The following is a 22,024-nucleotide window of genomic DNA, read 5'->3' as shown; positions in this document are numbered from 1 at the left end:
ACACAGCCGTTGTGAGCTGTTTGCATTGCCAATACTGGATTAATCAATAACTTCACGTATGATTTTCTACCTGTGTAAATAAACTCGGGGCTTTTATTTTGAAAGGCTTCCGCCGGCCGCTCCTGTTACTGTCACGGCCTCAGTGTTGCAGGGTTCCTGGTCTCGGCGCGTGTGCGGCTTTAACCAACCCAGTGCAGCCATGGTGAGTCTTTATGTGAATAAAGTCACATTTCAGGAGCTGTTCTAGATAACTAGATGTTCTAATAGCTAGAACACGACACGGAGAAACGATGGAGGGCCTGGCTTTTTGAGTATAAGCGCTTAAACGCCTGTAAGAGCTCTGCGTCCAGCAGCGGCGCTGGCTGCACATGTTGGCCCGGCTTGGCTGCGCGGCGCTGGCTGAGCTGGGCCGGCTCTCAGCCCGGCTCCTTCCCGGTAATAGGGCCTGCGAAGTGTCGGGACGTGTGTTTAATAAAGGGCCCGTGGGTGTGAGGATGGCTCCGGCTCCGGCTCACCCCGCGGGCTTCAATAAGGAGGAGAGGAGTCGGTTAGCTGGGTGGCTAATGCTAACTGTCAGTGCCCATTGTCTGCCATGCAGGGTGCGTTAGCCGCTCAGTTAGCCGGTGTGAACGGCGAGTCTGTGGAGCTGGATACCCTCTTTAATTAGCTGTAGTTCAGTTGACCGGGTTGTTAACAAACACTGTAGATATTAAACTGGTCAGAATAAGGATTGTAATTGTTTGGGGACTCGTAAGCGTGTGAGCTAGCGTTAGCGTTAGCGTTAGCATTAGCATTAGCATTAGCATTAGCGCGCCTAACGGAGCTTCTAGTGATTTCTGCGGAGAAGAGGGAGGAGCCGCGGCAGCGCTGCGCTCGAGCCGCTCGCCCTTATTTTATTATTTTATTATATTATTATTATTATATTATCAATGTTTTTCATATTTTTCATAAACGACAACTTTAGTGGAGAAGGAAAACCCTTAAACTTAACTGTAAATAAAATAAATGTATTAAAAAATACTAAAATTATATATATATATATATATATATATATATATATATATATATAATATTCTTAGCTTTTTAATATTTATTAGCTTCTTGTGTATGTATATATATCTTTATTTTTATGTATATATATCTGTGTGTATGTATATAATATATATCTTTATTTTTATGTGTGTGTGTGTGTGTATATATATATATATATATATATATATATATACACACACACATAAATACACATACACATACACACACATATATATCTCTTTTGTGTGTGTATGTGTATATATATGTGTGTGTATATATATATATATATTTTAAAAAAATTCTGTATGTGTGTGTATGTATGTGTATATAGTATGGTATGTATATAGTGACTATTTGAACATACTACTAATAAAATTCTTTTGTGAAATTGTCCTATAGAAATAATAACTGTACACTACTGCTGTCACACAAAAAAAATCAAGATGAATGGACCAATAAAAATGCACAAAAAAAAAAAAAAATATATATATATATATAGATGTACATATGTATGAATATTTAATATTTTGGTGCATTTTTATTGGTCCATTCGAAATTCTTTTGAGAAATACTCTATAGAAATAATAAGTGTATACTAGTGCTGTCACACCAAAAAAAATGCACCAAATTTTTTATATTAACTATAATAGACCTACACATGTATGAATATTTAATATTTGGTGCATTTTTATTGGTCCATTCATCTTGATTCATCTTTTATGTGTGTGTGTATATATATATATATATATATATATATATATATATATATATATATATATATATATATATATATATTTTGGCATGACGGCACTAGTCACCATTATTTCTATAGGAGAATTTCTCAAAAGAACTTTAATAGCAGTAAGCTGAACAGTCACTATTAGAGCACAGACTATCCCATCTTCTCTTTTCCATTGATATTAAACCTGGACTTTAAAAATGAGCTGTGTTTAGCTGTAGGATTTCACTGTCATGCAAAAATGACCTTTTTTGGCATAATGTGAATCTGGCAGATGTTCTTTACATTGTGTCGACATTTCATGATGAAAGGACCAATAGAAATGTTTAAAAGTGACTTGGGCTCAAATCTTTTCACACTGGCTACCATCAAAAGTTAAGTTTTTACTTTCCTTCTCCTGTGAAGTTTCAGTGTGACGGCGATGAATGAGTTATAAGTAGGCTATCATGCTCGACTACTGCTCAAACACTGAAAACACAGTGAGATTTGTTACAGAATCAGATCAGATTCAGTGTTTCTTTTCTTTCTGATATCTGATCCAGCATCAGGCTGATATCAAAGTGCCCTTGTCAGGATGCTGCAGCAGAATAGTAGATGACTGTAAGGCTGTTGTTATTGTGGTGCTGTAGAGCTGTAGTTTTGTAAGGGTCGGGTGTATGATGCCTCTCAGTTAAATCAAAAGTGCAGGTATAAAGAATACAATGACTTATAACAGTTATGATAAATGTACCTTTCTCTGACTGTGATTGACAGGCCTCCATATCAATGGCCCCAGTCAACATCTTCAAGCATGGTGCTGATGAGGAGAAAGCAGAGACTGCTCGGCTGGTGAGTGTTTTACCCTCAGCTTTCACAGCTAAACCCTGTCGCCATGTGCTTTTTCCTCATCCTCTAGAACTGCTGTGATACTTGGAATATTAGGGGATTAATAATGGCTCACAAATCCAATCCAGCGTCATTAGAGACAAACGTCCACTGTGGAAAGTGTAAATGGCGGTTTTGCGCATCACCCGGGACTGTAGAAAACATGGTCTAGCACCTCGCAGTGAAAAGCCCCGCCCATTTTAATTTTTTATATTTAATTTTAATTTTCGAACCCATGCTATATTGTAAGAAGGCAGGGCTACACAGGAATTGAGTGATTGACAGACAGACAGACAGCCGTGGCTGGTGGAGGCTGCTTGTCTGCATGACGACCTGCGGTGCGCCCCCTTTCTGTTCAGTACATGGAGGAGCGGAGTTCCTGAGCTGCGATTTTTACTGGTGCTACTTTTCCACTTACTGGACAGACTGGGAATCCAGGGATAATTCGCTCTGCTTCTGTGCTGGAAGCTCAGTGAAGACGGTCTGAGACACTGAGGCTCGGTCTGGGAGAAGGGGGCGGGTCTACCAAATGAGTAGTCTGTTGTCTTTGTTGCACAGTCTGCTGCAAATTAAACAACACGGGGGCCAGTTTTGGCTTCTTTCCTACAGAATGGAAGGGAATGGACCCACGACGTCCATGTTTTCTACAGTCACTGATATTGTGTCATACGTTGTATAATATTTTTAGGCAGGCTTGTTAACTGTCAGTTTCTGTGGTTGTAGTCCTCCTTCATTGGTGCCATTGCTATCGGGGATCTGGTGAAAAGTACCCTTGGACCTAAAGGAATGGTATGGATAACTTATTTATTTATTTATCTATTAAGCTCATATTTGTGTTTTGGTTTGTTTAATGCATATTTAAGGTGTTTTTGTGTACTCATGTCTTTCTCACAAATCTCTGCAGGACAAAATCCTCTTGGGTGGTGGTCGGGAAGGTTCCGTTACAGTGACCAACGATGGCGCTACCATTCTGAAAGCCATTGGTGTGGACAACCCTGCCGCCAAAGTGCTGGTTGGTGAGTATGGCCTCTCTGTTTACATCAGTAAGAGGTTGCTGTTTTTCCCTATTGTACATAATGTCAATCTGACAGTTGTACTTTACATTGTGTCCAATTTGATGTATGAACTAATAGAAATGCCTTAAAAATGGCTTGGAATTAAATATTGAATACTGAAATATTAAATATTCAATATATTATGTTTATATTCCAAAATATGAAGCTCCTGCCCAGGTTTAAGCCTAATTTCCCTTTTTTTTATCCACATTGTATAATTTGGCCACAAGGTGGCTCTAGTTTCCTGCAGGTTAACCATATACTTTCCACACTGGGTAGGCCAGCTATTGTCTTTGCTTTGAATCTGAGTGAGTGTTTTCATGCATTCATCTTAGGTTTGCGGTGGGTTCTTTTCCAAATACTCCCGCAATGACTGTTCTATCTGAATTTGACCTGCAGAGTTGCCAATGATTGTCTCTAAATGTGAATACGATTTATATCAGATCGCATCATTAGTTTGTAGAAGTCTCGTATTTGAAACCTAGTTTAATGCAGTGCTTGTTAGGCGTGTCCTATAGCAGGGCAGATGCAAGCTTTAGGCTCAGTTTTACTTGGATAATCGATGGGTTTGTCTGTTATGTTTTCAGATATGTCCAAGGTCCAGGATGATGAGGTTGGGGATGGCACTACATCTGTGACCGTGCTGGCAGCTGAGCTGCTCAGGGTAAGGCAGTGTGGTCTTACTGTTTAACACTGGCTTGTGATAGGTTTTTCTCAGGCCTGTTATCTGTAGCATATATATAAAATGTGTGTGTGTGTGTGTGTGTGTGTGTGTGTGTGTGTATTTATTTTAACACACAAAATTAGCCCATTACCTGTTTGTGGATCAGTGATGGTTGTACGTATTCATTGTGCACTAGGAAGCAGAGCTGCTAATTGCCAAGAAGATCCATCCTCAGATCATCATCTCAGGGTGGAGGAAAGCCACCCAGGCTGCACGTGAGGCCCTGAAGGAGTCCGCAGTTGACCATGGGTAAACCCATCACTTAAAGAGACAGAACAGTTTATATATATATATATATATATATATATATATATATATATATATATATATATATATATATATATATAAAATTAATATCTCTTACAGTATGTGTCCAAACCCCCCTGTCCACTCCCTTCTCCAGCACCTGTAGTAGTAGACTACTCTTGTAAACTGGGAGTTATAAAAATAACTTTTTCTAATGAAATAATTCTATGAATTTTGACAGTAGTTTAAATATCTCATTTATTTGTGTCTATTTACGACAGCGTCCAGTGACGCACATTCCCACTCAATGTTTTATTTATTTACTTATATATATATATAAAAACCTGTACTCTGCTCTAAATGTGGAGATTATACACTCAGCTGTAGGAGCTGCTGTGCTCTATCTGCACTAGAGCTTTCTGGGTTCACGTTCATGTTGTGCGGGCGGAACTGTGTAGGCACACACCGATGGTGCACAGAATGCTGCTTTTGCCTGATTGGTCAGCGTGGCGCAGCTGCTGTCCCGCTATCCTGCTATCCCACTATCCTGCAGTTTAAAAAAAAAAAAGAATGCAGGGAAAAATTATTAGATGACAAATCCGTGCCAGCGGACACGTACCGTTTAAAGCACTGGTGTCAGAAGCACTGTTTGAGCTTAGCTTTGTAGAGGGTCTGTAGTACTGTAAATTAGATGTTTGGCTGGACAGTCAGTATGGAATCAAGTATGCATGTGATTAATATACAAGAATTATACTTATTGATTAATTAAATATTATTAAATATAATAATTGGTTGGGTTGGTCAGCAGGTCAGATGTTATTCAGTTTGCTTAGGGGCCAGTATTGCTGACTAACTGACAGACTGATAGAGCTCTGGGTTCAGCCAATTACTAAAGGCCATGTTCTTCAGTTATTACTGTCAGACTGTAAAAACTAAAGGTATTGCAGATCCATAGAGGTTGGTCATCTCTTCCAGCACCCCAGGTAAAGCCAATGCTGGAGTAGTCAGGTCCTGTTGCCCCTGTTGAAGGGGAGTTTGTCATCCTACCCACTTGAACTTGCCTTGACTCACAATGGTCCTGCCCATCTTCACAGTAACGACGAGGCGAAATTCCAAGAGGATCTGTTGAACATTGCCCGCACCACCCTGTCATCCAAACTGCTCACTCACCACAAAGACCACTTTTCCAAGCTGGCTGTGGAGGCTGTGCTCAGGTTAAAGGGATCTGGCAACCTGGAGGCCATCCACGTCATCAAAAAGCTGGGAGGCAGCCTCATAGACTCCTATCTGGACGAAGGTCAGGGAATAAATAAGCCTTAGATGCTGATGTTTATGCTTTTTTTCTGTGATGAGTAATTCTGCAGTACCGGGAGCTTCTCCAGTTGCTTCCGGTTGTTGATAATGTAGGGCTTCATGGTTATCTGATCTTTAAAGATGAGTTTCCCCCCTTAAAGGTTTCCTACTTGACAAGAAAATTGGTGTCAACCAGCCGAAGAGGCTTGAGAATGCAAACATCCTCATTGCCAACACTGGCATGGACACAGACAAGATCAAGGTACAGCCTTCCCTTCACCCACTGCTGTTGGAGCTCTTAACCCTTTCCCTTTCGTTTTGAGGACGAGCTGACTCACTGCTTGTGTACCTGCAGGTCTTTGGCTCCAGAGTGCGCGTGGACTCCACAGCGAAAGTGGCAGAGATTGAGCTTGCCGAGAAAGAGAAAATGAAGGAGAAAGTGGAGCGCATCCTGAAGCACGGCATTAACTGCTTCATCAACAGGTACGGCCTCAGTGTCTGCGTTGCTGTGCGAGCTTTAATGAAGGTAATTATGACTGACTAGGGCTGTCCTGAGATACGTGACTGTAGCTGGTGTTACTGGAGCTACCGACACTTGTTTGCTCGGAGAAGCGAGAGGTGTAGGGGCATCACAGGGCATCACATACACAGGCAGAGAGAGCTGAACTGTGAACTGACTGATTTACGTCCCGAAAGTGTCCAAAATCAAGAAATGACTGATTTACTCAGAATATCAGAATAGTCCGGATTTGAACCCCCTTTTTTGCTGCTTCTGCTGTTTTTTGAGCGAGACAGGAGCTGAACTGCTCAGCTGAGGCTTCTGCCTATAATGAACGAAGACACAAGGCCGAGGGTAGAGGGGTGTTGACGTCCTGGGCCCAGATAACGCTTATAAATACATAAATAATAAAGGAAACTCGGGTTTAAATTATATTTAAACTATTAACAAGTATTGAACTAGAATTTATCTGTTAAGTATCTGTCAATTTAATTAATCGTATCAATACTTTTTTAATGAAGTCATTTTTTAGGTTTGTCAAACTATGAAAACATATCCCACAAAATTGCCTCGGGTCCTAAGATTCAAAAACCTTTTTTTTTAACATTAGTATTATTATATGAAGTGCAGATAACACTTGTCTGTGAGCTAGTCTGAAGAACAGAGCTCGGTTCCTCCACGTTTCTCCTGGACACCCCCCAGTCCAGCCAGCACAGCGTGGAGGATGTGTTCAACTCCATCAGCAGCAGCAGCAGCAGCTCACCTGATTTACCATCATTAAGCCCTGATTTACCACCAAACCAGGTGTTGATCTGAGGAGAACTCTAAATAATACTAGACTCCATGAGAGAGGAGAACTTTGGAGATGTTCTAATGATGAACACAGTGATGGAGAACCACCACCACTTTCTGTAGGAGTGTTATTATTAGTGTTTATTCTAATATCAGTGATTTACTGAGGAGATAACCACTTACTGATCAGATAAGCAGCTTTACGCTCTGATTTACACATGAGCCTAAAACTTTTACCCAGTCTCTTAAATGATGAGAGTAATGAGAGTTTGGGAAAGATGAGGGATTCAGCTAAGCTCGTCTTTGGCACCAGGGAAAAGCTGTTAAATGCCCTTAAGGTCTGACATTCCTCACGTTTGACTCGTTCAGCTGTGTATTAATGACCATGATGGATGGGAGGCAGTTTTACAGTGTACTGTGTTTCCTTCTCTTAGGCAGCTGATCTATAACTACCCTGAGCAGCTCTTTGCAGCCGCAGGCGTCATGGCCATCGAGCACGCAGACTTCGTTGGAGTGGAGAGGCTGGCTCTGGTTACAGGTATGTTTCTCCTGTAGTTGTAGTAAAGGCCGTTGCTTTACTTTAGCAGTGGCTTTGTGTTAACCCTGCTTCACTTTCTTCACCAGGGGGAGAGATCTCCTCTACCTTTGACCACCCTGAGCTGGTGAAGCTGGGCCACTGTAAACTAATTGAGGAGGTGATGATCGGAGAGGACACTCTCATCCATTTCTCTGGAGTGGCTATGGGTGAGTGGCTGTGCAGACTTTGCCTGTATTTGTGGTATTTTGAGCTTTGTGGTACATAGCTTGTCTAGTGCTGCCAATAGAATAAGACTCTCTGGAGCAGATAAACCTGGCAAAACTATTGGGTTAGAGGGGTATAAAGCCCCCCCCCCCCAGCATTGAGCTGTGGAGCAGGGGAACGATGGATGATGCTGATGGATGATGGTGATCATCATCCTGACCTCACTAACGCTCTTGTCTCTGAATGCAATCAAATTCTCACAGCAGTGTTTCTCCAGAATCTAGTAGAAAGCCTTTCTTTGCTGGACACTATAAACACTAATACTCAGAAACACTGAATGAGCAGGTGTCCCAATATTTTTGTCCCTATTATATGTAAGCCTGCTTATACTGTGGATCCTGTCTCAGTAGCTGATTGTGTGCCCATGTCCAGGTGAGGCCTGCACTATCGTTCTCCGCGGGGCGACCCAGCAGATCCTGGATGAGGCCGAGCGCTCCCTCCATGACGCTCTGTGTGTGTTGGCTCAGACTATTAAAGAGACTCGCACAGTCTACGGAGGAGGTGAGCGATCCCAAGCTGGTCTCCATGTCTGTAGAGCTTTCAGGGAAGTGGTCCGTGTGCAGGAAAATGAAAATGAATGGGTGGATGATGGTCTGTTTTCCGTCCTCCAGGCTGTTCAGAGATGTTGATGGCTAAAGTGGTTACAGACCTGGCCAACAGAACCCCAGGCAAGGAAGCGGTGGCTATGGAGTCCTTCGCCAAAGCCCTGAGAATGGTGAGAGCTGACGACTGAGTGACTGTGTGTCTGTAAAACACAGATTTGTGAAATAACTGATATTTCAACTGTCTAACACATCGTTGTGATGCTGTAGTAGAGCCCAGTTGAGCTCCCTGTGGCATCACATGCTCACTCATTCTCCTTTAGATGCCTATTTGCAATGACTTGTGAGTCGGGGCTAGTTGGAGTCTTTCCCTTTATTATTGATTATTTTATTTAGAGCTATTTTTTTATGCATCATTGTGGCAAATATTATGTAATTTTTTTTATTATTCCTTTATTTATTAATTTTAATTATTATTAATTGCTACCAAAGCTCTATGGTTTTAATTGTTGGGGATTTCATCTAATTTAGACATTACATTTTGTAATTGGACTATTTAAGTTGATCGTTTTTGAGACTGGCCTTCTGAACTCCATCAGAAGACCAGCATGAGGCTGTTAAAAAAATAACTATTTTAAAGATAACCAGTTCTGAGAAATTTCCTTATTTATTAAAAAAAAAAAAAAGAAGAAAAAAGGCTGTTTTAATCATGAGGACTTCTGTTTAAGCATGAAGTTCAGGAACAAATCACATCTAAGAAGACATTATTTATTTATTTATCCATCTATTTTTAGGTGAACTGCTCCTGATTTGTGCTGTGAGAAGTTGAGGGTTCGGTGCCAGATTTAGCAATTTTACCCAAATCCCTGATTAATAGTGTTCTTGCTTCTAAATACAGCATGTTCCTGTTTATCTCTTTCATTTGATCCTAATCTGACACCTGTTATTTCTGTCCCAGTTGCCAACCATTATTGCAGACAATGCTGGATACGACAGTGCAGACCTCGTGGCTCAGCTGAGAGCAGCTCACCAGGAGAACAAGACCACTTTTGGCCTGGGTAAGGACCACCACGCACACACACATACACACACCCGAGCTTGATTTATAATTTTAATTTGGAGAAGAAAGATTCTCATTTATTTAAAGAACAAATATTATTATTATTATTTTTATAGGATTTTAAATCCATTTTTAAAAGTTATTATTTATTTATTTATTTATTTTGCTGACATTTAAATCAAACAAAATAATTTATTTATTTTACCACTTTAAGGCTCTTTATTACTGCTTGAAGGTGGTGGTGGTGGTGGTGGTGTAACTCCATCCCTCATCTATAAAGATAATCAAATAGCAGGTCCACATCCCCCTCCCTAATCTTCATCCCCTTTTCTTCCTCAGACATGACACGTGGACTGATCGGTGACATGGCAGAACTGGGCATCACGGAGAGCTTCCAGGTGAAGAGGCAGGTACTTCTGAGCGCCGCTGAGGCTGCTGAGATGATCCTCCGTGTGGATGACATCATCAAGGCAGCACCCAGGTGAGTCTCGACATCTGCAGACTTTTGGCCGGACTGCCCGAAGCCCTAGTGCTTTTTGATTAGTGGCTTTTTTTTTTGGTTGGTTCTCCGTTTACTTCACTGCATGGGTTTTAGCAGCAGCAGTAGCAGACGGAGAGGAGTGACGCAGTTGGGTGTGAGAGAAATGCTGCATCACTGTGAGATGGTGTGATATGATGACTCATCGTGTGCCTTTTTTTCTTTCTTCTTCTTCTTTCCTGTCTTTCTCTCAGGAAACGAGTTCCAGACCACCACCCGTGTTAAGGTTGACTCGGGAGGAGAACAGCGGGAGAAGTAGTGGGGAACAGCCTGTGTATTTATTACCTGAGACAGCCTCCATCCTTCTTAGGTTTGTCTGCTTTTGAGTCACTGTGCTGTTACAGTGTTAGCACCGTAGAGGCTGTCTGCGTGTCATGCCCGTATACTTCCAAAATGACTGAGGCGTTTTGTTTTTGTTTTGTTTACAACAATAAAACTTTAGAAGGTTTGTGTGTCTCTTCCTGTTTTTTATTTATTAATTTATTAATATTTTAAGTTTAAAGTCAATATATCCAATGTGTTTTATTTGGTTAATTACGCTCATCAATGGAGAGTCTACACCCTAGCCTGAACAAGTGGCCTACGCTACGTGCCCCGTTAGGACGGGTCCTTGGTTGGGATGTCCTATGTCCTCCTTAGCAGCCTGTTGGTCACACAAATGGAACAGTCCAACCGGACAGCATGATGAAACCAGGGCTTGGGGTCGATCCAGGCATATTTTAATGGATCTGGAATTGGCTATTTTAATCCTAACCCAGTTCCAAGTCTTTTGTTCTAAACCATGGTGTTTAGGGCCGCTTCACTAGAGAGCGCTGAGGTTTCTATGCCACTCTGTTGGCATAGAACTTCTTCGAATGATGGGCAGCAAATCAAACTGGGGATACGAATCAGGTAGTGACGGTAGCTAATGACTGTTGAACAGATGGTTATATTGATGGTTTTTATTGATAACCTCTCCTCAGATAGATCCGTGTTCGTCCTGTCGTCCGCCCGATTCACCTCCCCTGCCCCATTTGTGATGCAAGCTCTTTATAGGTTAGTGATCTGTGGGCTGTACGGATTGCCGCTGGTTACACGATCGGCTTACCCTGCTCAGTTTGCACTGACGGATCGGGTAACGACATGTGGGGCGATGGGGCGAAAGAGAACTACAATCCTAAAACTACAGTCGGCCTTTTCTACCTATAGCATCTGTCCGTGTAGGAGCTGAAGGTCTATAGAGGGAATGCACTGATCTCACGTTTCTGCTGGAACACGCCCCCTGTAGTGGACTGGGTGAGATGCGAGTTGGAATCTGTGTCCGGAGCTGGGAAAGAAAGGATGAGCTGAGATCAGTTGATCAGAAGTATAAGTTATGGGGAGGTGCAGCCACTTAACCAAGATTTGGAGGAAGACCAAAATCTAGTAGAAGGCCTCCTACTTCCCTGGACAGTAGAGACAGTTAATCCAACAAAAGCAGTGTCCCAATACTTTTGTCATTTTAGTGTAGCTTGTTCTGATTAGACCATTTATTTTTTTTGTCTAAAATTATGGGTATTAAAGAGTTTCTCCTGCTTTTGTTGGAGTAACTGTCTCTACTGTCCAAGACAGAAGGCTTTGTACTAGATAATGGAGGAGCATTGCTGTGAGAAGAGTGTTCGTGAGGTCAGAATGTTCCTCATTCCCCAGCCCCCCAGCTCATCCCAAAAGTATTGGATGGAGCACCACTACCCATCATTTTAGAAGAAACGATTAGTGAGCAGATGTCCCAATACTTTTGTCCTTCTAGTGTAGCTTGTTTTGATTAGTTTATTATACTGTTAAAAAATTATTACACATTTTTTTGCACTGGTTTATTCTTCTGCAACAGTCAGAAGCACCCTGTAAAACCCATACATGCTCTACAGTGGATCCCTGCTTTGCATATGATGGGTACCGTAGGCCTAGAGCTAATACTACTATTATACTAATACTGCCCCGCCACCAATACCATCTCAATACCATTGATTTTGGGAAAAACAATAAATAAGTAGGTGTCCAAATACTTCCGTCCATATTGTGTATGTTTGAGGCATTCAACCCCATGGATACTGTATATTTATACACATATTGACAATATGTGGACGGTGCTTAAAAATTCGACTTTGGCCTGAAGTTGACTACAGTACGATAAAAACTGCAGGAATTCTGAGTGTCCCAATATTTATGGGATGTTTTTATATGCAGGTATTTGATATACTGTAGTAATACCTAGCTTTCCAGTGATAATAAGGTAACAGCATGCAAATATGACAGTTCTCAAAAAGGTACTTTGGACCGTTTCCTTTTTGTAGTGACCTGACCCACACACACACACACACACACACACACACACTCAACCCTGTCATGATTGGCTCAGCCGAGTAACCCTGAGCTAATATAAATAAATGCCCCATCTGGTCAGTTCTTGTGTGTGACAGGCCGAGGCTGTCAAATGGCCAGGATGAAGCGGTCACTGATTCTGCTGCTGAGCTGCCTGTGCTTTGGGCGAGGCCTGGTAAGGTAAGACAATGGCCAAGAAAGAGGCCAGCTCAGTAGTGTATGTTCAGGAGTCTCCACCACGGTGCGTCGAGAGGTTAAACGGGGTGTTTGTATGTCCAGAGCTTCTTCATAGCTGCGAAACGGATCTCAGTATGCTAGTATGCTGCCAGTGAAGGACTCTGGGCCGGGCAGTCTATCATTTACACTGGTATGCTTAATGCTGGGGTCACAGCAGTATGGATCTGGGCCTGTGGTACCCATGCTATACAAAACCTGGATACTGGAGTGTGTGTATTGACTTTGTACTGGGAGCTTAAAAATAAAAGAAACTGTCTAATTAGAACATACTATGCTATTTGGACAAAAGTATTCGGACACTTGCTCATTTACTGTTTTTTTTGTCTGAAATCAAGGCTATTAAAAAGAGTTTCTCCTGCTTTTGTTGGAGTAACTGTCACTACCGTCCAGGACAGAAGGCTTTCTACTAGATTTTGGAGGAACATTGCTGTGAGGAGAGTGTTAGTGAGGTCAGGATGTTGGATGATCAATACCTCACCTCACCAAGAGTACAGCTCTTCTGCTCCACAGCTCAATGCTGGGGGGCTTCATACCCCTCTAGCCCACACCTGGCATTAGATAAGTCATGGTGCCAATAGGCTCATAGAGTTATCTGTCCCTGAGAGTCCTATTCTATTGGCAATACTTCTCTACAGGGACTAGACAAGCTCTCAGGGTGTGTGCATTTGCAATTCTGCGTCAGCAATGGGTGCTTAATCTTAAAGGTGCCGAATGCAGCGATAGAAGGGGTGTCCACAAACTTTTGGACATGTAGTCTATGCCATTAAACACTCTTGATATGTTTGGGAAAATGTTGCCATGCCGCCCATCACTCCTCTTTCATTCCAAGGGTTCCTCTGACTAAGACGCCCTCTCTGAGGAGCCGTCTGAGAGCCGTAAACCAGCTGGAGGACTTTCTGAAGGATCGCCAGGTGGACGCTTTCTCTCAGCGCTACGCCCAGTGCTACCCGCCGTCCTTACTGTCCCTCAAGCCGGGCAGAGCTGCAGAGAGGCTGTACAACTTCATGGATGTGAGTGGCGTCCGCTTTCATTCCTCACTGAACTAACTAACTAACTGGCCTGCAGTAACTGATGATGCCTAATGAGAAGCTCTGCTCAGTGTCAGGCTGAACCGTGATGAAGGGTGGACGTAAACCACACTCAGCATAATGCAGTTAAACCTATACTGAAAAAAGCAGCCGGACCATTTGCTTAGCGGCCTCTCTGGGTCACCACATTTACTTCATGCTCTTCAGTCTGAAGAATTAGATTAGTGGGATTTACTGGGTAGGGATTCCTAACCCAGTCCTTAGGGCCCACAGTGTGGTTCCACATTTGTGCTGTAAGCCAAATCCCAACCTGCTGGGTTAGGGAACTAATGAGAACCGGCTTCTTCCCTTGATCGTTCCTCATGAAGCTTTGAGGGATTTACAGAACACAGTATAATAATAAATAAACAGCTTATTCTTATAAATCTGCCAATAAACCATCTCCATACAGGCACTATACGTCCAAATATTTTTGGACACCCCTTCTAACGAATGCATTCAGCTACTCTAAGCTATACCCATTGCTGACACAGATGTGCAAATGTACACATACACACAGACACACAGCTTGTCTAGGCCCTGTAGAGAAGTACTGCCAATAGAATAGGACTATCTGGAGCAGATAATAAACATGAACCTGTTATTGGCACCATGCTGCTGCCTAATGCCAGCTAGAGGCGTGGGCTAGAGGGGTCTAAAGGATCATCGAAGAACTGTGTTCTCTGGAGTGATGGTGGTGTGGATGGATCACCTCAATCTTTTTGGGATGAGGTGGGGTGGAGATCATTCAACATCTTGACCTCACTAACGCAATCATTCTTGTCACTGAATGCAATCAAATCCTCACAGCAATGCTCCTAAATCAAGCAGAAAGCCTTCTTCCCTGGACAGTAGAGACAAGATCAACTCGTTTTAATACTACTGAATATGAGAGAAACATGGAATGGGCAGTTTTGTGGTGTTGTATCTTTGTACATTTATAGTGTATAATTGGACAAAAGTATTGGGACACTTGCTACGCTCATTTTAAAATCATTCAACCTGACATCTGTGTTAGAATACCCACAAAAAGTCAACTTTTTTAGGCTCAGTACTTTGGTCAGATCAGCCTGGGAACGCCAGCGCAGAACTTTACGGTGGTGTTTGACACCGGCTCAGCCGACCTGTGGGTGCCCTCCTCCTACTGCGTCAGTCCAGCATGCGGTAATGGCCACATTCCCATACACTACCCACACACACACACACACTCAGGACATTCTTCCACATTTATTAATCATAGGTATGAAATAACTCATAATTTATAACATATACACCTATCAGCCATAACATTAGTACCACCTACCTAATACTAAGTAGTTCCCCCCTGTGGCACCACAACAGATATGACCATTCGAGGCATGGACTCCACAAGACCTCTGAAGGTGGTAGATACAGACCACTGCCCACCCAGAAAAAAAAAACACAAGACCTGCCTGATGTTTTGGAGATGTTCTGATGACCCAGTCATGGTTCTTGACCTGACTGTTCACTTGCTGCCTAATTTGTAGATCAATTTCTTGACAGATGAAGAAATTCCACTGTAGATATGGATCATCAATGCAATCATATGTCAGGGGTACAAATGTAATGGCTGATCAAGTATTGATCTTCTTCTGCTCTTCTGTTTAACTCTTTAAACCCTGTATGTAGGCCTGCACTTCAGCTCTGCACCCTCTGCAGTGTCAGTGTCACAGGCCCTAAAATAGAGCCTTGTGGGACTCCACATATCCACACAATACAATATATGCTGAACTGGTAATATACTGTACCATATAATACAGAATAGTTTATGCAGTTTTGAGATTATTAACAGAACATTAACAGAATAGCAACCTAGGGGTCAAAAGGTCAATGCAGTATTTCAATATTAACATCAGTATGTTGTTATTTATGTTATTAAAATTATTATTAAAACTACAGTAAATGTTAAGTTTGCAGTAATACAGTCTGTTCTGTTCAGCTCAGCATTGCATTTAGCCCCATCAGCCCATGTTTGTTTCTGATAGTGACTGAAGCCTGTGGGTGACCAGGTCAGTGTGTTCCTCTCTTGGCACAGCTTCACATCACAAGTTCAAGGCCATCGAATCCAGCACCTACGTTCATGATGGCCGAGTCTTTGGCATCCATTACGGGTCTGGACACTTGCTGGGTGTGCTGGCCAAAGACCTGCTAAAGGTAATGCTGTTGTCTTTGTTCTCTGAATGCTGTAGGGCTGCTGTTGGGTCTGTAGGATCATGCCTCGGCTGTAAGGCTGCCATTGATGTCATTATTATAATTATTATTAGCTTATAACATCCTTATACACCAGTCAGCCATAACATTAGTACCACTGGTGAAGTGGAAAAACATTGGCTATCTTCATCTACAGTAGGATTTCTTCATCTGTTAAGAGGTGGATCTACATATGAGGCAGCAGGTGAACAGTGATCAGGTCTTGAAGGTGATGGTGATAAAAGCAGGAGAAATGGACGAGCGTAAGAATCTGAGACACTTTGACAAGAAGAACCAAACTGTGATGTCCTAGACAATGACTGGATCATCAGAACATCTCCAGAACATCAGGCAGGTCATGTGGGGTGTTCCCGGGATTCAGTGCTCAGTACCCACCAAAAGTGCTCCAAGTAAACTCAACTGGGTGTGTATTGCTTAGTGAAAGGCTCATTGATGCTCATGGAGGTCCCATCCCACCTCACAAAAACACAGGACACAGGTGTTCCAGATACCACAGCAGGACACCTTCAGAGGTCTTGTGGAGCCCATGCCTCAAATGGTCAGATCTGTTTTGGTGGCACAAGGGGGACTTGCACAGTATTGGGCAGGTGGTGCTAATGTTATGGCTGGTGGTTAGAAGTAACCACATTTTGTCATTGCAAATAAAAATTATGGAGAAAAAAAGGGTTCCTCAAGAGTACTAGATTTAGGAGGAGCATTGTTGTAGGGATTTGATTGCATTCGGCCCCAACCCCAATGTTTATCTGCTGCAGAGAGGGACTAGACGAGCTCTGCGTCTGTGTCAGCAATGGGTGCCACTTAAAGTAGCTGAGTGCATTCATTAGAAGGGGTGTCCACAAACATTTGTCCACCAGTGTGAAACCCAAGCAATGACCAGCTTGAGTGTGTTGACTGAGCTGCTGTGTTGTGCAGGTGGGCTCGGTGGCTGTGCAGAATCAGGAGTTCGGGGAGTCTGTGTATGAGCCGGGCATGTCCTTCATCATGACCAAGTTTGACGGGATTTTGGGTCTGAGTTACCCCGCGATAGCCGAGGAGCTGGGAGCGCCTGCCTTTGACAACATGATCAAGCAGAACTTGGTGGAGAAGCCTATTTTCTCCTTCTTCCTCAACACGTGAGAGATTCCCACACGATGCAGATGGTTATGATGATGATAACTGATGGTAACGATGGCTACTGCATAATGTTCCCTGCATTTCAGAGGTCCGGATAAGGAGGGAGAACTGTTGCTGGGAGGTGTGGATGAAGACCTTTTCGTTCATCCCATTAACTGGATCCCTGTCACTGTAAAAGGCTACTGGCAGATCAAAATGGATGTGTGAGTTCAGCGTGTTGATGGTCTTCCATTTTTCATGTAAACGGTCTGAAGTGGTGGTCTGGAGTGGTGTAGAGAGAGGGGATTGGGGGGGTGAAGTAGATGGGGAGGAATTGGTGTGGTTTGGAGAGGATAGGACTGGGCAGATGGTGTAGAGGGGGATGGATTGGGGTAGTGTGGAGAGGGAGGGATTAGGGCGTTGTGTGGTTGGGAGGGAGGGAGGGATCGGGGAGTAGTGTGGAGTGGGAGGGATTGGAGGGGTAGTGCGAGTGGGAGGGATTGGGGGGTAGTGTGGGTGGGAGGGATTGGGGGATAGTGTGGATAGGAGGGATTGGGGCGTGGTGTGTAGTGGGAGGGATTGTGGGGATAGTGTGGAGTGGGTGGTGGTGGGTGTTGTGTATAGGGGGAATGATTGAGGAAGTGGTGTGAAGAGGATGGATTGGGGGGTAGTGAGAGTGGGAGGGATAGGGGGATAGTGTGGAGTGGGAGGGATTGGGGGAGTGGAGTAGAGTGGGAGGGATTGGGTGGATAGTGTGGAGAGGGAGGGATTGGGGGAGTGGTGTGGAGTGGGAGGGATTGGGGGAGTGGTGTGGAGTGGGAGGGATTGGGGGAGTGGAGTAGAGTGGGAGGGATTGGGTGGATAGTGTGGAGAGGGAGGGATTGGGGGAGTGGTGTGGAGTGGGAGGGATTGGGGGAGTGGTGTGGAGTGGGAGGGATTGGGGGAGTGGTGTGGAGTGGGAGGGACTGGGTGGATAGTGTGGAGTGGGAGGGATTGGGGGAGTGGTGTGGAGTGGGAGGGACTGGGTGGATAGTGTGGAGTGGGAGGGATTGGGGGAGTGTGGTAGAGTGGGAGGGATTGGGTGGATAGTGTGGAGTGGGAGGGATTGGGGGAGTGGTGTGGAGTGGGAGGGACTGGGAGGGATTGGGGGAGTGGGGTAGAGTGGGAGGGACTGGGTGGATAGTGTGGAGTGGGAGGGATTGGGGGAGTGGTGTGGAGTGGGAGGGACTGGGTGGATAGTGTGGAGTGGGAGGGATTGGGGGAGTGGGGTAGAGTGGGAGGGACTGGGTGGATAGTGTGGAGTGGGAGGGATTGGGGGAGTGGGGTAGAGTGGGAGGGACTGGGTGGATAGTGTGGAGTGGGAGGGATTGGGGGAGTGGTGTGGAGTGGAAGGGACTGGGTGGATAGTGTGGAGTGGAAGGGACTGGGTGGATAGTGTGGAGTGGGAGGGATTGGGGGAGTGGTGTGGAGTGGAAGGGACTGGGTGGATAGTGTGGAGTGCTGGTGCTGTATTCCATCTCTTCCATTCGTTTTCAGACTGAAGGTTCAGGGGACCCCTGCCTTTTGTCATGGTGATGCTTCCGGTTGCCAGGCGATTGTTGACACAGGAACGTCTCTGCTCACCGGGCCGACTATGGACGTCCTGATCCTTCAGCAGCTTATCGGAGCTACACCAACTCCCATCGGAGAGGTGAGACAGGCCTTAAAAAAGCTTAAAGTATAAAAGGCCATCTGTGAGCTCTGCTGCCAGTGTGGTTGGACTCGTAAAGCTGCTTACAGTCAAGCATTAAGTCATGCTTTATTATAGTGTATATGTAATATATCATTTATTATATACACTGAGGAGCCATAACATTAGTACCACCTGCCTAATAGTCAGTAGGTGACCTTTGTTAGAAGCAGATCCTTTCTGTAAGTTCTGTAAGTTGTGAGGTGAGGCCTCCATAAGCATCAATGAGTCTTGGGAGCCTAGTTGTCCTTTATGGATCACTTATGGTAGGTACTGACCTTATGGATGATACGTTTGTCCATATATATTTACATTTTAGTTTACCTTCGTCTTCTTGAGCATATTTAAACATCTGGACGCTCGATCTTGATGTGATCAATACTGAGAGCCGGAGGTATTCTAACTGAATACACACAGAAATGTCTTTAAACACCAATTAATAGCAATGCAAACAGCTGGTATCTCCCCCCCTTTCCTGTAATGATCTGCCAGTCTCTGACATCAGCTGGGAGAACGTGTATCCCACTCCTCCATGCAGGAGTCTTTCAGCTGTGTAATCGTTAGCAGCGTTAGTTTTTGGACGGACGGACTCACATGTTCCCCAAGCGTCCTCTGACACAACAAAGAATTCCTAGAGGATTCTATGTTGGAGAGCTCTCTAGGCCCTGCTGCAGAAAGGCACCTCCACCTCCATGCTTCACAGCTGATGTCCTCTGGTACTGTGTCCAAATGATTCAACCTTGGATTTGTCTGTCCAGAGCAGAGTATTCCAGATGTCCCGGTCCTGATGAAAGTCAAATGGTGTCTTTCTGATGGCAGATGCTGTACTATGACTTCAGCTGTGGCGAGAGCTACCTGTAGATCCTGTGATGACATTTTGGGATTGCTGGAGACTTCTTTACTCATCTTGTGGTTCTGATCTTGGCTCTGCACTATTACACTGCCTCCTTACTCATTTTAACTCTGCTTTGGGTTCCAGTTTCTGGTGGACTGTTCTAGGATCAGCAGTTTGCCTGTGATCTCTTTTGTACTTAACGGAGTGGAGTATTCCCTTACTGGAGAAATGTACGTCAGGAAAGTGAGTATACATACAAACACAAGTCAGCGCTTTCTCTGTTTTTTACACACAGCCTGATATACAACATACTGTCATGGGTGGCAAATACCTTGTATCTCCAAAATTGCATCTTTACAGGAGGAGGAAAAGCAAAGTTATTTTAAAGCATTTCTATTGGTCCATTCATTGTGAATCCCCCCTAGGGCTGGGCGATATAGTAAAAATACTATATCATGATATTTAAATACTTTTTTCTCGATACACAATATTTATCACAATACATGTAATCACAGACTAAACACATCAGTAGCTACAGATTCGTATAGTTGACTACTATTCAGATCTGAATAGATCACTGTACTGAATACAGTGCTCTTCATCTAATTAACCCTTCAGTCTAATTACACTGTTAGTAATCAAACCTGCAGCTGATCAGTGTTTATTACACTAACAGTCTCCTCCATATGCTTAGAAAAGCTTATTGTCATCACAATAACAAAATATAGCATACTGTTATCACAATACGATAAAATATCATCATATAGCCCAGCTCTAAACCCTCCCCCCTATTTTTCTCCCAATTTGGCACTGCCAATTGACCCACCCCTTCATAGCTGCACTAGCAATGCTCCTGACACTAAGAGGGTAGGGACTAAACACATGTCTCTTCCAATACATCAGAAGGGCTTTGGAAACCTGTGTCACCGATGCAGAATTGCTAGGCAGCAGACATGCTTGGAGGAAAGCGCCGGGTCCCCAGCTCCACCACACCTGCTAACAGAGGCCTGTGCTGGCCAAATCACTCTTTCTATTTATTTATTTATTTATTTATTTATTTGATCAGATTTTCACCAATTTTCTCCCCAATTTGGACTGCTAATTATCCAACCCGTACGTAATCCCACCCACAAATCACATGTGCTGCTCCCGACACCAGTAAGGGCGGACTAGCACGCGCCCCCTCCGGTGTCAAGGCGCTCATTTTTCAAAAACTGCCGCCGATGGTGGACATCGGCGGGCAACCAACGTGCCTGGAGGGATCATAGTGACAGCGCCTTAGTCCGCTGGACCACCGCAAATACAAGGTTTTTGCCTGACACCGGTGATACACAACATTCAGAATACAGCATATACTTGCATATACCTTCACTACACAAGTACAGGGAAATGACTGTGCCCAAACTGGGCTGACTGGAGATGTCTGATGTAAACATGGTAAAGTGAGAGACAGACACAGCTGATAGAGATTGGATGATTACGTAAATGTCTTCACTATAAGCAGCACATGCATGTTTCTGTCTCTCTCCTCTCTGTAGGACATAGTGGGCGAAAGAGTTCTATGTTTGACTGGCTTTGTAGCGGTAGACATCGCATCTCCAACTGGGTCGCTGTGGATTCTGGGGGATGTGTTCCTCTCTCAGGTCTACAGTATCTACGACAGGGGTCAGGATCAGGTGGGCTTTGCTAAACTCAAAGCTCCCTCTACTGACTAACGACTCTCCAGTGGCTGCCATGCTCTCTCTCTCTCTCTGGCTGTGAGAGACAGCACTACTGATGTGTTTCTGATTAAAATCATACCAGCATCTTTCAGCACCTTCTGTTTTTTATTTGAGTTCGGGATGGATTTTGACAACAACTAAGACAATGAGTTCGTATTCATGCTTTAAGCTTCGCAGTATATGAGGAATTTACATAAACACTACCATGATCCGAAGTTTAATATAGAGATTCGCTAAAGCAGGCATTCACCATAAACCAATCAAACCAGACTAATTTAAATATCTCAACATAACTAATAGAACAAGTGCAGAACAGAATACCACTTAACTTAAATACCACAGCTTAATGATTTCCCCGCCCATCGCTTTTCCATCATTCCTCGTTCTCTTTTCCTTCTGGATTTCCAGGTGACACATAGTTCCAGCACTGTAGTTGATGATCCCTGCTATGCCTCAGATAACTCAGTCAAGACCGTCAGTGTTGGAGTCTGCAAACATCAGGCTAAACAGAAACTACTGTTCTTTTCCACTGGCTCCAGACTCTCCCAGTGGGGAAACGTCTTGCCTCAGTTGCCTTTGGCTTGC

General features: G+C 43.8%; 2 protein-coding genes across 2 annotated transcripts; both read left to right on the top strand.

Annotated features, from left to right (window-relative positions):
• Nucleotides 1–125: 125 nt before the first annotated feature.
• Nucleotides 126–10,634, top strand: cct2 (chaperonin containing TCP1, subunit 2 (beta)). The gene is made up of 16 exons (XM_072673215.1): nucleotides 126–202; nucleotides 2,525–2,599; nucleotides 3,359–3,424; nucleotides 3,540–3,651; nucleotides 4,278–4,354; nucleotides 4,551–4,663; nucleotides 5,755–5,957; nucleotides 6,115–6,215; nucleotides 6,309–6,436; nucleotides 7,679–7,782; nucleotides 7,869–7,988; nucleotides 8,419–8,547; nucleotides 8,658–8,761; nucleotides 9,547–9,646; nucleotides 9,988–10,129; nucleotides 10,381–10,634. The coding sequence occupies exons 1-16, from the start codon at nucleotides 200–202 to the stop codon at nucleotides 10,409–10,411; spliced, it is 1,608 nt and encodes a 535-aa protein (XP_072529316.1). The 5' UTR covers nucleotides 126–199; the 3' UTR covers nucleotides 10,412–10,634.
• A 1,974-nt stretch (nucleotides 10,635–12,608) lies between these two features.
• nots (nothepsin) lies at nucleotides 12,609–21,507 on the top strand. Its single transcript, XM_072673216.1, has 9 exons — nucleotides 12,609–12,706; nucleotides 13,593–13,773; nucleotides 14,877–14,994; nucleotides 15,887–16,005; nucleotides 16,975–17,174; nucleotides 17,262–17,378; nucleotides 18,691–18,844; nucleotides 19,863–19,961; nucleotides 21,257–21,507. The coding sequence occupies exons 1-9, from the start codon at nucleotides 12,639–12,641 to the stop codon at nucleotides 21,431–21,433; spliced, it is 1,233 nt and encodes a 410-aa protein (XP_072529317.1). The 5' UTR covers nucleotides 12,609–12,638; the 3' UTR covers nucleotides 21,434–21,507.
• The last annotated feature ends 517 nt before the right edge of the window (nucleotides 21,508–22,024 follow it).

This window comes from Salminus brasiliensis, chromosome 2 (assembly GCF_030463535.1).
Source record: "Salminus brasiliensis chromosome 2, fSalBra1.hap2, whole genome shotgun sequence".
NCBI lineage: Eukaryota > Metazoa > Chordata > Actinopteri > Characiformes > Bryconidae > Salminus > Salminus brasiliensis.
Note: the sequence above shows the minus strand (reverse complement) of the source record. Positions and strands in the feature narration are given on the sequence as shown.